Raw genomic sequence first — 14,190 nt, 5'->3', positions numbered from 1 at the left:
ATCATCTCTAAACTAATAATCAGACAAATGCTATCAACAAATGCTTGGAAGCTTATTTGAGGTGTTTTGCGTTCGAAATATAGTCTCAATAGGTTCAGTGGTTATAACTAGGTAAATGGTGTTACAATACAACTTATCGTGGTGCCACACACATGGATATCTTGTAGGAAATTTATGGTCGAAAGCCACCACTTATCTTACCTTACATACCTAGTGTCTCAATAGTACAAGAGGTGGATATAACTATTACAATTTAGGATTATATTCTTTGCACTCGAAAGCAATTTTGCCATGGCACAGAATCATATGAAGCAACGGGCTAATCAAAATCACTCCAAACACCATTCTGATAAAGGGTATCAATTATTTCTTCATCTACAACCATGCAAGAAAACTTCCTTCAAATATGAGCATCGAAAAAATATTAGTCCAAAAACTTACGACCCCTATACAATTCTCCACTACATTGGACTTGTCACTTACAAATTACAACTTCCAAACCACTCAAAGGTCCACCCATTTTTTCATGTTTCCTACTCAAGGAAAGTGATTGGATCTAATTTCAATGTTCAAACTAGTTTACTAGAATTTGATGAACGAAGTTCCACTTCACTGTAGCCCAAGGAAATCCCCAACCATTATGAGAGACACCTCCACTAATGTACATTTCAAGAAGTTATAATATAGTGAAAGGATACACCACCTGAGGATGCCACTTGGGAGCCCATCAACATTCTAAAGCAATTTTGCACATCTCAAACCTTGAGGACAAGGTTGTTCTCTAAGGGGGAAGGTATGTTGGGGTCCTAGCTAGCCTAAAACCTAATAAATAGATTAATATATTGTTATGTAAAATTTTCATTATCAATAAATAAGGTTAGTAATAGTTTGAAAGTGACTCTTGTAAGAGGGCTTACTGAGAGGTTTTTCCCACTAGAAATCTCCTTCTCTAGAATGTTTTAGAAGAATAGAAAGTTGTATATATAGATGTAGAAACATTGTAAAATACATCTTAGAGAATTATTGTAATTGAGTTCTACTCTATTGGAGGTTTCCCCCTCGAAGAGGCAAGTGAACATTATGATCTTGGTAATAAAATTATTATCCTTTTCTCCTATTACCATTCTGCTCACTACTTTCATTACAATTTGTTAAGTATCTAAATGTTATTTGCGTTTTTGTTCTTAGAATATTTTTATGAGGTACATTATATTTCAAGGTTTAGGGAAGCCCTTTTGACTTGAAGAGCTTGTGTATGTGAGGAATGAGGATAAGCTTGATAATTTTTAAGATTTCGGCTTGGTAGGCTTAGATGCCCTTAGTATTCCTTTTTGTGAGTAGCTTAACCCCAAACTTTATGTCTACTATATAAAACACTTCATCCTCCATAGAAATATTTGGATGTCGTGCACCAGAATAAATATTCTTAAAAGTTATTGAGGTAGAATTTGTAATCCTTGAGAAATCATATTAGTTTCTTTAGTTTATTAATCAAAATTTGCCTCCAAAATATCTTAGGACATAGCTTAGAGAAGTGCAAAAGTTTCTCGTGTTTTCTACATATGTCTATATTGCAAGAGTTCCAGGATAAAATGGGAATTTATAACTTGCAATTATATATTAAACAAATAAATAAATGAAAAAAAACAAACAAACTTTTAGATTGCAATGTATTTTTTTTTGTAAGCTACGGTAGTTCCTTCTTTTTCTATTTATAAAACAAGTTGTTCCATGTACAGAAATTTGGTGGCCTCAACTTGCCCAAATGGGAAGCCAAATATGTTGGCCACCTGAGTCTGTTATATGCCATCCAATAACAAAATTTTACCAGCGTTTCAATCCAAGCTAAATAAACTTCACATCTAGAAACACTATTCAGGTTCCGAACTAACATAAAACACAGGAAAAGAGAATGCTATCCGCTAAAAACCCAAAACTAGAAACTAGAAAACTATTCCTTTCTATCATCTTTATCATATTCCACAATAGCCGGTGCAGCAACAGAGTCGCCTGGTGCTGGAGACAGCTTCATCAGACATTGTTGGATCTCATCCAACTTACTGTCTTGCATAATCAAGATGATTTGCAGATTTTTCATGTCCTTTTTGATAGTGGGCATACCTTGTGCTATATCTGCCACATCCCTTGCCACCTGCTCGAGTGCTCTGGCCAGCAAATGCTTCATAACCCAGTAAACGTGTAGGGCTTGTTTGTATAGCATCATCCTGCCTCTGGTGTGCCTTGGGTCGGGGATTATATCCCCCCATTCTTCCATCTCTGGCTCATAATCTTCTTCCATGACACTATCCTCCATCTCCTGGATTAGCTGATGATTGTCAACATCTGTCCCTTCTCTGTATGCACGAGCTTCTTCATGGACAATTGTCTTGATAGATTTCCTGCCTCTTCTCTGACCTGCCAGTGTCGAAGTTGTAGGATCGCTTTTAAACGGTTGGCTTTGGTGCCCTCTGCCCCCACGACCCCGGCCTCTACCCAGGCATGCCATCTCTTCCTTTACTGACTCCTGCTTACAATAGTCAACATAAAACATTAGCTTTCTAGGAACTTTGATCTTCTCATAAGCCAACATGTCCTTGTCTCTTAGCATTCCTTCCCCACTCTAGCCTCCCCCGTCACTTTGGAGAATCAATGGTCTCTCCCCCCCGGACTAAGGTTGGTGGTCAAGCCATCTGCCATCCTGTCCTTCTCATGGATTTCATCCTTAGTTTTCCAGGGCTAGCCCTTTGCCCTGCTAATACATTCCCCAGGCATGCCTATGCTCTGTTCCTCTCGCTGCCTCACAATGCAATCCTCAGACCTGCCCAGACATAGCCCCTCCCCTGCGTGTCCCAGCTTTCCCCCCTCCTCCAACATACTATGTGTAACAGAGTGAATTGCAGGAGGTAAGCCAAAGGAAACATACCCGGAATTGAGCTCGGCCGCAGAAGATCCCGTCGCTCGCGCTGCCATGTTCCCCTCCTTCCTTCGCTGCAATCTGGGCTCTCTTCCTAACCTTTCCACCCTCATATACCCCTTCCCATCTACCCTACGTCCCATCCCACTACCGCCGCCATTATTTCCCACCTCTCCCCCCATACTTCTACCATTATGCTTCCTCGACATTCCCGCCGTCATGCAGGGCGCCACCACATCCGGTTGATCCAGATTGATGGCAGTAGGTGGTTGTCCTGGCCGTCCTCTCCCCTGCACTGTCCTCATGCTCGTACGCTCTCCCTTCATCACCCCGATCGGGGGTTTATATTGCATTGTATTGAGTTAATGATACATTTCAATTATATATTAAACAAATAAATAAATGAAAAAAAAAACAAACTTTTAGATTACAATGTATTGAGTTAATGATACATTTTAAATATTATTTCAATCAAATTGGAAGTCAATTAATATTATATTGTATGATATATTTTGAATGTTATAGTATAATTATTATGATTAATGATACATTTTAAATATTATTTCAAACAAATTTGAAAGCAATTAATATTATATTGTATGATATATTTTGAATGTTATAGTATATTAATAATAATAATTATTATTATCCAATTTTAAGGTCTCGCCAATCTAGATACCAAATTAGTGTATGCACAAACAATTTCACTGTTAAGTCTATGAAGAAGACATACACACTCTACTACCCCATGGGGCTTTGAATCTGTGACCTCTTAGGAGGAAACACATACTCTTAACCATTAAGCTCAATAAACTATACTCCAATAATATATTAGATTATATTTTTAATATTAATTGTAAATCTACAAAATTAAAAATTCGTTAATTTGTGCTAATAACTATATAAATATATTTAACAAGACAATGAATTTTTATATCCATAAATATCATCTATAAATAAATAACTAAATACATATAAAAATATTAGCTTCCTTGTAAAATTAAAATTAACTTTTTATATATAAAAATTAAAATATTTTTTAAATTTGAACTTTTCTTCTAGTTTAACCGGGAAAAATACTAAAACAACACTAATATAGTAATATGAAAATACAATAAACCCAATAATATAACTGGTTAATAGTAACATCAACACATATAAAAGTTGATGTATTAAGGTTACATGTTTACTCCTTACACAAAGACAACCCTACATTTACTATAACGTTTTTCATATTTACCAATATAATGGTGTTGTTGTTATTGTTATTATTTTGAAATAAGATTGATGTGTAGTTAGAGCTAAACAACAATCTCAGGTATTGGTTCTTCTTTGCCCTTGAGAAAGGATGCCTCAAAATTTTGGTGATTTTAAAATCATTATAATTTGTTGGAAGAAGTGTTATTATTAAAAGTCCAATTTGAATTTATTGCATGTAGTCTTACAGGGAAAGAAATCAAAATTTCGGAGGAAGCATTGCAACAAGTATTTGGTTCTTGGATGATCATAGAATAGAGAGGGCAGGATTACCTAGAAAACTTCGACATGATCTCTCATATGAATATTCTAGACATTTATGTTTATTTTTTATTATACAAATGCAATTATTATGCCGATAACTTAGGTATCTTTTCTTAAGTTTTTGTTTTATAGACTTATACTAGTTCCATCCTATCTTTTTGGATTTTGTTATTAGGCCGATAGGCCTTCCTTTGAAAGGGGCCTTTCGTCGTCCTTCTCCTTCTGAAGCTGACACCTGGCGGACTGGGCATTTGCTTAGTGTTGGTTCACCCTTGATTCTCAGGCTGACACCTGGTCGATCGCTCCATCGTTTCAATTCCCTCTGCAACGGCTTCGTTCGCTCCATCGTTTCAATTCCCTCTGCAACGGCTTCGTTCGCATAAGCAGCATGAATTCCCGTAATTTTTCCGATGTTTTCGTTGGGAGTGGGCGGCGGTGGACAGTGGAAAGGGATATGGCACATCTGGAACATTACAGAATTAATTGATAAACCATTTGGATGGCTACCTTCAGCGGAGGCAAAGAGATAATGTGCGCACTTACAGTATAGCTGGCTCTGTTTTTGCTCCTCCGTTTTACGGTGTGCGGATAAACCGCTGGATTTACCGGTGAATTCCGCGGAATTGAGGCCGTCGTCGCTCTGCAGTTCGCAGGGCTTGATTTTTGGTTTTATTTGCTGTCAGCTCTGCTCCTCGTACAATTCTTTGGCTTTGGCGGCAGAAAATGCAAGTTTCTTTGTCGGTTTGGCATTTTCTTTTTCTAAATTCTGCAAAAGATCAATCGGAAGTTGAGCTGTCGGTTTAATTTCTGAGGTAGAGCTATCGTTTTGATTTGTGAGGTCGAATGCTCTTCGTACCGCAGGAGCTGCTTTAGTTATTATTTTGTCTGTTTATTGATAACGATAATGTTTAAAGATTTAAACGTGTCGATGGGTTTTTTGCAGGTTGCGGCTGGGGTTCAATGCGGGCGGTTCCCGCAGGATGGACTGCTTTCTTTAATTGCCGGTACATTGAAGCTTTAAACACTAATCATTCAACCCGCTGTAACCTCATCAACCTCATCGTGTCCCTGTACTCTCAATTCCAATCTCCGGGACTCGAACCCGCAGGCTTCCGTTCCATTTGCCGGTGAAACCCTCAGTATGGGACTCCTTGCGGGCTCTCACGGGTGGTTTTGTGCAAACTAGAGCTAGCAATGTTGTTCAGAACCCCATCGGAGCCCCTACGCGAAGCTCTCCAGGTATGGTCTCACTTTTATTATGGACCCCAAGCATTTCCAGTTTTATTGTTGTTTTTCTTTAATAGAAACCCTCCGATGGGGTTCTGGGACTCATCGTTTTAGGGTTTCTCACATAGAATGAACTGAGAATGATTTTGGAGCAGTTGTAATATAACTCCCACTGATCTGTCCTGCACCACAAACCGACTGCCAATGTTTTCTTAATCATATGGAGATAATCTTTTCTGTGCAATGTACCGAGGTTTTTTGGATTTCCAGAATTTATTTCCTCTTTTAAGAAGAAGCTATTCCTTATGTCTAAATTTATCCATCATTTGTCATTTCTCGCTTTTAACATGGATAAAGAACGTACTTAACATGCTAAATGCCAAGTTCAGCCATGGAGTTTAGTAAGAGAAGTCAAAATTGGGCATGTGGAAGATTAGTTGATGGTACTTTGTTGATGGATTCCAAATAAACTATAATTATGTTTTTCTTTCTAGTGACCGCTTTGTTGATGGACTTTTTGTCTTCTTCACTTGTTCATGCCTCAATCCTTTCTGTTTTTCAAGCTTTTGGAATCTAATTTCTTTCATTACATTGTTGCTCAAGTTCATCAGCTATACTGAACTTCACCTTCTACACAAACTTTGGAAATGTAAAAGAGTTTGTTTCATTCAGGAAGGGAACTAGAATAGAAAGAAGAATGAGCTATGCACAGCATTACAGTAAAAGCAGGTGAAACAAATTTGGGACATTCTCCTTGTTTTCTACTTAATATCACAGTAATCCCATTCTCCCCATCTTGATACTGCATGATCAATAACTTATTAGGGTTTGATACTATTAATGGTTCATGTTGAGTTTGAACAACACCATATATTAACCGTTTCAGATTTGGAAAATGATATTAAAGGGACAGCTAATTCAAACATCCATAGTGTTTTGTGATAAAAACAAAGAACATCGATTCAGTTTTGTGATAAAAACAAAGAACATCGATTCATCCCGTAATGATTTTAAAACGAGAAGTACTTTTAATGATTTGCCATGGCCAGTTTACATACTGCGCAGTCTGGCTTTGAGTTACCTATAAAATGTTGAAGGGGTGTGAGGGGAAACACCACATCCCCACAGGATATGCAGATTTGAGACAACTCAAGTCCATCAGACCCCAGCCAGCAAGAGCACCCTTGATGGGCCACAACAAGTCAGCAATGGCATGGGAGTGGCAGAAAAGGTTTATTTTCCTATGCCTTGCAAACAGCATCACATGCACCAGTAGGCAAATTGAAACTGAGAAATGCTTCAGCAGTAAAGAAACTGTGCTGTGGCTGGAAATAAAGGGCATCATGGCAGCAGCAAACTGATATCAGCTCTGCCATATGAGGATAGGATAGATAAGGTCAAATTAAAATGATTATAAAATGCAAACCAATCCTCCAAGGCCTACTAATTTGCACATACCAATTCGAAATCATAGGTCAACCTTACCAAATTCATCATATTACTGTCCAGTAAGTAGTTGACTACGTCATAATTTTATGTTCATTGAAAGAGAAGGCTTAATGACATACGCATTTGTGTGTTGATATCTGGGTGTAAGTAATGCATTCGCATATGTGTTACCATTTAACTTAATATCTGTAGTAACCATTCAATTGGTTTTATTTACAATTCTTGCAGGCTTGAAAGAAAAATATGACAAAGCAATGAGGAGAAATGATGTGAAGGCCATTGTTGTCACTGGTATGCAACTTTGCAGAAGGGATGGAAACTGTACTAAATGTTCAATGGTGTTATAAATCTTTATATATATTCATATATATAGAGAGATGTAAATGCTTCTGTTCAAAAATCGAGATGATTTCATGTCTATGTCTCTGTTTTGGCATTGTTAGGTAATGGAAGCATATTCTCAGGTGGTTTTGACATCAACGTTCTCCAGGAGGTACAACAGACTGGTATGCCAAACTAAGTTTGCATACAAAATTCAAATTCTGTTGCAGATTGTTTCAAAGGTTTCCATGTTTGCTCATATTCAATTCTCTGTAACTGTGTATCTAGCAGGGAACTTGTCACATTTGGGTAGAGTTTCTGTTGATCTTATGATCAATACTATTGAAGGTAGGCGTTTGTTATATATGTTTTTTTTTTGTTTTCACTAAAGTTGCAAGTTGTTGGTGATATATAAGGCTGAAGTGGGGGTACTGTATCTCGGGAATGTTAGCTATTATCAAATCCACAAATAATGTATCTTACTTTGTCGTTTAAGACTTCCTTTTGATCTTGTTTCCATGAACAACCATATATATCTGTGAAAAGCAAAAGCAAACCTCCAAGGTCCCGGAAGAGGGTAGACTTTGATTTTTCTGCTATGAAGAGGGTTACTGATGACAGCGGTTTTATTAGCGATGGTAACGACTTCCAGTTATTTTTGTAGACTCTCACGCGGCTTCTGTTTCTCTTTTATGGTTTTGGAGCATTTTTTACAACGATAGAATTTGTGTTTTCAATGTAATCTCTGTGCTGCCTACAATAAGGACAATACATGGCATGGCGGAGGATCTATTGGGAAATAACCAAGTTGCATGGGTGGATTTATCGAACAATAATTTCAGTGGAAACAGGTATGTTATGTTTCCTTAGTTATAGTAGCACCTCTTTTGAATTTTTTCATTCCTAAACTCACGGTATGGATCTCATTTTTTTTTCTTGGTGGCTATGGTTGTTAATTGCTTATTGGTACACAGAAGTTCCACTGATCTAGGATTACAGTTGGAAATCTTTCTCCGATGGTTTCTGGGTGTTTCCTGCTGTCAAATCATGGCTTGAAGCTACACTATGAATGTCTTAAGTGTTATTCGTGGCCTTACTGTATGATGATGGTTAGCCACAGAGTGGTAACCTAATTTTGTTTACTCCAAAGACATTGTATGTCTGAGCTAAATTCCTACAATCTAATGATTTCCAGGATTTTGAGTAATTATTATGTTGGTTCTTTTTGTATAGAACATACCCAGTATTGGGTTTAAGCTCGGCTATTTACTCGAAATATCGCTCTATTTAATGTATGCATGCTTATATTCTCAAATGAAGGTTATAGTAACTTATGTGGGTTTTGTGCCCTGAAACATTTACTACAATTTTTATGTGGTTTCTATGTATGATTGATTCTCGCACTCTCGAATACATGAATGTTATCAATCTTATGTGTTGATTCGACTTTAATATATCGTATACACCTGGAATTTCTCTTATTTCTGATCTTGTCATGCTTCTTCTTTTGATTATCATTGTCTAGCCGATTTACCTACTAGTCCTATAAGGTTTCTCAACACTTTGGTTATTTCGCCCTCTTTACTCACTGGATTGAAAGGAAATTTCGAGTTTATCATTCCCTTGCATGTTTTGTTCTGTTATATTGATTAATGTAATTTTATATATCTGTCTCATTATTCTCTCGGAGTATCCAGCCAATCATTCTTCGCACACTGCGGCTGGATAGTGCTAAATGTTCCTATAACAAAGATTTAAATTACTCTTGTGCCTGAGTCGTGATGATAATAGAATGGTGCCTCCTTTAATTAGAAACTCGAGGTCTTGTGTGAGCCTCTCTGTGAGATGTTTTTCTTTTCTATCTACACACGATTGCTTGACTAATTCTGCATAAAATTTACACTTACAACTATGTGCTTACACAGGATTTGAATCTTTGTATTATGTATGAGAGTTTATTTATTTCCTTATTTAAAAGTAACAAAGCTATATCTATATTAGTTTCATTATGATTGAAACTGGTTGTACTAATATAATTTCCTTATTTAATATAATTCTGCATAAAATTTACAGTTACAACTATGTGCTTACACTAGAGTTAGGACTTGAATCTTTGTATTATGTATGAGAGTTTATTTATTTCCTTGTTTAAAAGTAACAAAGCTATATCTATATTAGTTTCATTATGATTGAAACTGGTTGTACTAATATATGGTTCTTGGCTTAAGTAGCTTAATGCATGTGCTGCTCATTTTTAGTGTCCAACCAAATCTCTATAATATAAATGCACATGCGTAATATTTCTAAATCACTGAAGTACCAATTTCCCTACTTTCAATACTGATTCAATAAAACATGTTACAGGAAAATAGGTAGAAAGTCAACATTACTCCATTCGAAATTGAAATAACCACTCTAACTCATAAAATCACACTATTGCTGAATCTTCCAGAAGTATATTATCTTACTAATTCCTATTATCTCAGGAAGTTGCAGGCATGAACAGTAGAAGTTTAAGCGAGTCAGAGCATAAACAATGAGAAGTCTAAGGAACTCAGGACGCTAAAGGCATAAGAACACTGAATCCGTTCCAAGAACTTAAGAAGAAACTCTTCCCAGACTCTCAGTAAGGGCTGAACATAAATATTTGAATGATGAAGTACTAAAAAATCAACTATCAGCAAAACACAATGATTTACTTCAGAAAAACACAATTTAAAATACCCTAACAAGCCCTTGGGTGAACATTTGAGTTGAATCAGTACTAATAAGAGAGATTCAAGAAGAATGCCCTGTGCTAGTACTAGTATTGTTACCTCTAAGAGTTCTGCTGTTTGTGGGACACTTCATAATTAGGTTCTACTGAGACTGTATCTGTTAACCCTGCATATTCTTTACATTTCTATAATACATCAATGAATTAATGTTAAAGAACAAAGTAGAATTCACGAAATCTATTAATCCATCCAATGACAAAAAATAATATATGGGATTGTATTTTACTATATCAGAATCTAGTGGAGAAGCCAAGACATTCAATGCTTGGGAATATAAAAGATTTTCATGTTAAGAGGAAGCTTCTACGAGGCTACGAGCTCGTCACACGTTTAACCGAAGCACTAGTACGTCCCTGAAAAGGCTAGCGCAACAAGCTACCCTGTTTTCACGGGAAACAACGCCTGAGAAGTGAATCACACAATTCTTTTCATTTCATTTTCATTTCTTTTACGAATGAAATACAAACCCATCAATGCGCCATCATTTTTACTACTAAACATAGAGCCCTAAAATTTGATAAAGAGACATACAAATATTAAACAGCTCGTCATGCCATCTGATCACATGCTTGTCTATATAATATACATCAAACAAATAATACAGAATTAATGGCGATTTGCTAGGCAACAACAGTCGATTAATGGAACAACTTACCATTCACTGGTCCATGACAGTTAAATTTAATAAGTAGAGGATGCCATTTGATCATATGGTTGTGTATATAATATACATCAAACAAATTAATACAAACTGAGTGGCAATTTTCCAAGCCAGAACAGTCATTTATTGGAACGACTTTTACTATTAACCAGAGGGGGCATAAATGCATATAACTACTATTAAAAGTCACTATGCTCATTTGACACACTGGAAAAGCAACATATTGCTGACTCCAAGTTCTATAAGCTCTCCCCTTTCTAATCTCAAGAATCAAGCTCTTACGTAGTTCCAGGAGGTTCATTCCCTGCTCCTGGCTTGCAGTTGAGATAACGAATGATTGCATCTTCAACCCATGGTTGATTGTAGAAGTCAGACCTGCCCTCCTTCTCAGCATTCCGGCTTGCTTCCCCGGCAACAAGCTTTAAATCCCTGCTCTGTGAGGCTATCAACGCATTTATAAACTCCACAGGAGATTGAGTAAAACCCAGATAAAATGCTCTTCTGCGACTATGCTCATGAATCTTTTTAATTGCTCCAGAAATTGCTTCATCGCAGGCATCAATGTCCTTGTGCTTCTCAATATTAGCCAAAAACGCACTCATTTCCTTCTGCAATGGGAAAGGAACATCCACTAAAACATCATAGCAAGCATGGCCAACAGGACTATTTCCTGACAATCTTATCTTGTGCTCTAAGTGGATGGGCTGCAGAGGATAGAGATGCTGAAAAAGCTTCTGGGATATAAAAGATATATGGACTCTCAGTTCGAAGCAAACCTCAAGAAGACAACAAGTAAAAGGAAAAGGTCATAAAGGTTGCAGGGAAAACGCTAAATATGTAAGCAATTGTGAATCAGGATAGCATAAGTTTATTAATCTTTTATTAAAGGAAGCCTCTCTTTGCACTGCAACCCCTTGAGGTATGTTTCTGTGAAGCATTCCAATATATATATATATATATATAACAGATACTAAATTATCTAGAAGTATGTTTCTGTGAAGCATTCATATATATATATAAACTGCAGATACTAAATTATCTTTTACCCCATCACCGGGTTTAATAATTACATATGACTAGTAATGGAGAAAGCAAATGCAACAGCTAAAGCTATATCATTCAGCCATGAAATTTGCTTTTGTGGATGGAATCCTCCGAGAAGACTTAGAACAAAAGTTCTGGCCCTTTTAAAGGCATCGAATAAGTGGCTACTAGAAAAATTGAGCATAAAGAACAGTTCTAAACCTTGGAAATACTTCAACGTATCCAAAAAAACTTGTCTCATCTAATGTCTTCCCTTTTTTGAGGTTAGAGACATGAATTAAATGCCACACACACATATATCTTAGTCGAAGAGGTTAGTTCAGTTGGCTATGGCCAATGTTTTTAGGCATTTAGCCTTTTTGATCAGGTGTACTAGTCTATGTTCATGGGTTTATCAAGAACGCCATCCAAAATGTGACAAAGTATTCCTCAGGTTCTCATTAAGTTTTGCTTGGAAAAATATATAGATACATACCTCATGCTACCAAAACAGTGCCAGAAGAAGAAAAATATAACTAATCACATAGTCTAGAAATCATTATGTTATTAGACAATAACAGTTAGAATTTATATTCCAAAAAAGTGTGGCTAAACCATATAGCGTAGGTTTACAAGAAATATATAGTTTTAGGTAGACATACCCTAGAGTGCACAGATAAGTATAAATTATCCAAAAAATATTGTGGAGGCCTATCCATTTCATTCTACTCTGAATTCTGCATGTCTGCTGCTTAACATTTCATTGAGTATATCTCTACAAATCAGTGATTTTGGGATCAAATCCCACAAAGCAATTCTAGCAATTCTATACCTGCTCTTCAAATTCCTTCAAGCTTTTGAAAGTAAAACCAATGAATTATCAATATAATTTTACCATAATAAAAAAACAATTAGAAGACGTTTAGCTAGCTCAAATTGCTCATCCGTTAGGCTTGAACCAACATCTCTTCTAGAGAAATTCAACCATTCTAATTTAATAATCCTATCGGCCTCTCTTTGTACCTTTTGGGACAATTGCTAGTAGTAGTATGATTAGCAAATGATAACCGTTTTTGACATATGCTCTTTTGAAGTATCTACAACATGTAATTTTTAATATATTATATAATGAAAGTTAAGATTTTTTCTTGAAGAAAAAGAATGATGTGCAATTCAATCTTTGTTTTATAATAATAATAATAATATGTATGTGTAATATTTATATAAATCTATTTAAATTTAAATTTAATAATATTAAAAATAAATAAATTAAAATTTTATTATTATAATTTCTCAGATGTAAAAATGGAATTTCCGACAAATTTCCGAATTCCTAAAATGATTTTTAATCAATTATATATTTTGTTTTCATTCCTAAACTCTTAAAAACATGTAAAATGAAATAACAAATTGTAGAAATTATAAAACACTTCTCTTACAATAACATGTAAAATAAAATAACAAATATATAAACTGTAAAACACTTCTCGTACCATTATAATTTACATAATACATTTTTTTAATTATAATTTTGTATATAATTAACTTGTTAATTCTAAAAATTTATTAATACATTTTTATTGACTTTTCTAACAATTTTACACTATGTTTTTAGTTTTCGTTTTATAAAAGATAAAAAAAACACAGAAAATTATGATAAAAATATGTAATTATTTAAATCCTTTAAAAAGTAAGCTTTACCTTTTTTTTAGATACTTTATTTTTTGAAAAGTATATGTCTTTACTTTTTTTTTTAAATGAAGAATAAAAAACGTGTGACTAAAAGTCTATCATCCCAATTAAATATTGGTTTGGGAAAACAAAAATCCCTCATTATATATAAATATATCTCGAGCACGTAATCTATAACACTATTATCCCAGCGATAAATATAAGCTTCAATCAAAATTATATAAATTTAATATTAATTTTTATAATTATAAATTTTGATAATTAAAATAATAATATTAAATTATTTTATTAAATATATATATATATACATATTTTAAATTTGACTAATTTTATTAATGTAACAAAAGTAGTATAAGGAAGCATTGGCTTCTGCAAAGCAAGTCTCAAATTAAGCCATGTTTAACAATAAAAAATTGGAAAGAGACTGTTCGCACTGAGGAAACTAGTCTAAAACTATAAGAGTTCGTTGCCTACGCAGGGGTAACAGCCTGTAGTGCCAAAGTGGAACAATAAAAACATTGCATAAAAAAACATCAGAATAGACCCATAGTATTGGGAGCCGGGAGCCAGGAACCTGAAAAACTTTGATCAGCTAGGTGTTGTTA

At 35.2% G+C, this 14,190-nt stretch overlaps 1 protein-coding gene across 2 annotated transcripts; it reads left to right on the top strand.

The window, feature by feature from the left end:
• Nucleotides 1-4,666: 4,666 nt before the first annotated feature.
• Nucleotides 4,667-8,766, top strand: LOC149238749 (uncharacterized). 2 transcript variants are annotated; one of them, XM_089373177.1, is made up of 7 exons: nt 4,667-5,160; nt 5,379-5,674; nt 7,340-7,402; nt 7,555-7,617; nt 7,724-7,780; nt 8,097-8,283; nt 8,407-8,766. In XM_089373177.1, the coding sequence occupies exons 3-7, from the start codon at nt 7,366-7,368 to the stop codon at nt 8,486-8,488; spliced, it is 426 nt and encodes a 141-aa protein (XP_089229303.1). In that variant the 5' UTR covers nt 4,667-5,160; nt 5,379-5,674; nt 7,340-7,365; the 3' UTR covers nt 8,489-8,766. The 2 variants fall into 2 exon arrangements, with proteins under 2 accessions (XP_089229303.1, XP_089229302.1); XM_089373176.1 differs by having other exon boundaries at nt 4,679-5,247.
• The last annotated feature ends 5,424 nt before the right edge of the window (nt 8,767-14,190 follow it).

This window comes from Pinus tabuliformis, chromosome 8 (assembly GCF_031772625.1).
Source record: "Pinus tabuliformis cultivar Carrire ecotype Pingquan chromosome 8, CPIR1, whole genome shotgun sequence".
In the NCBI taxonomy this organism is placed as follows: domain Eukaryota; kingdom Viridiplantae; phylum Streptophyta; class Pinopsida; order Pinales; family Pinaceae; genus Pinus; species Pinus tabuliformis.
The sequence above is the reverse complement of the archived record's forward strand: the minus strand, read 5'-3'. Positions and strand labels throughout refer to the sequence as shown.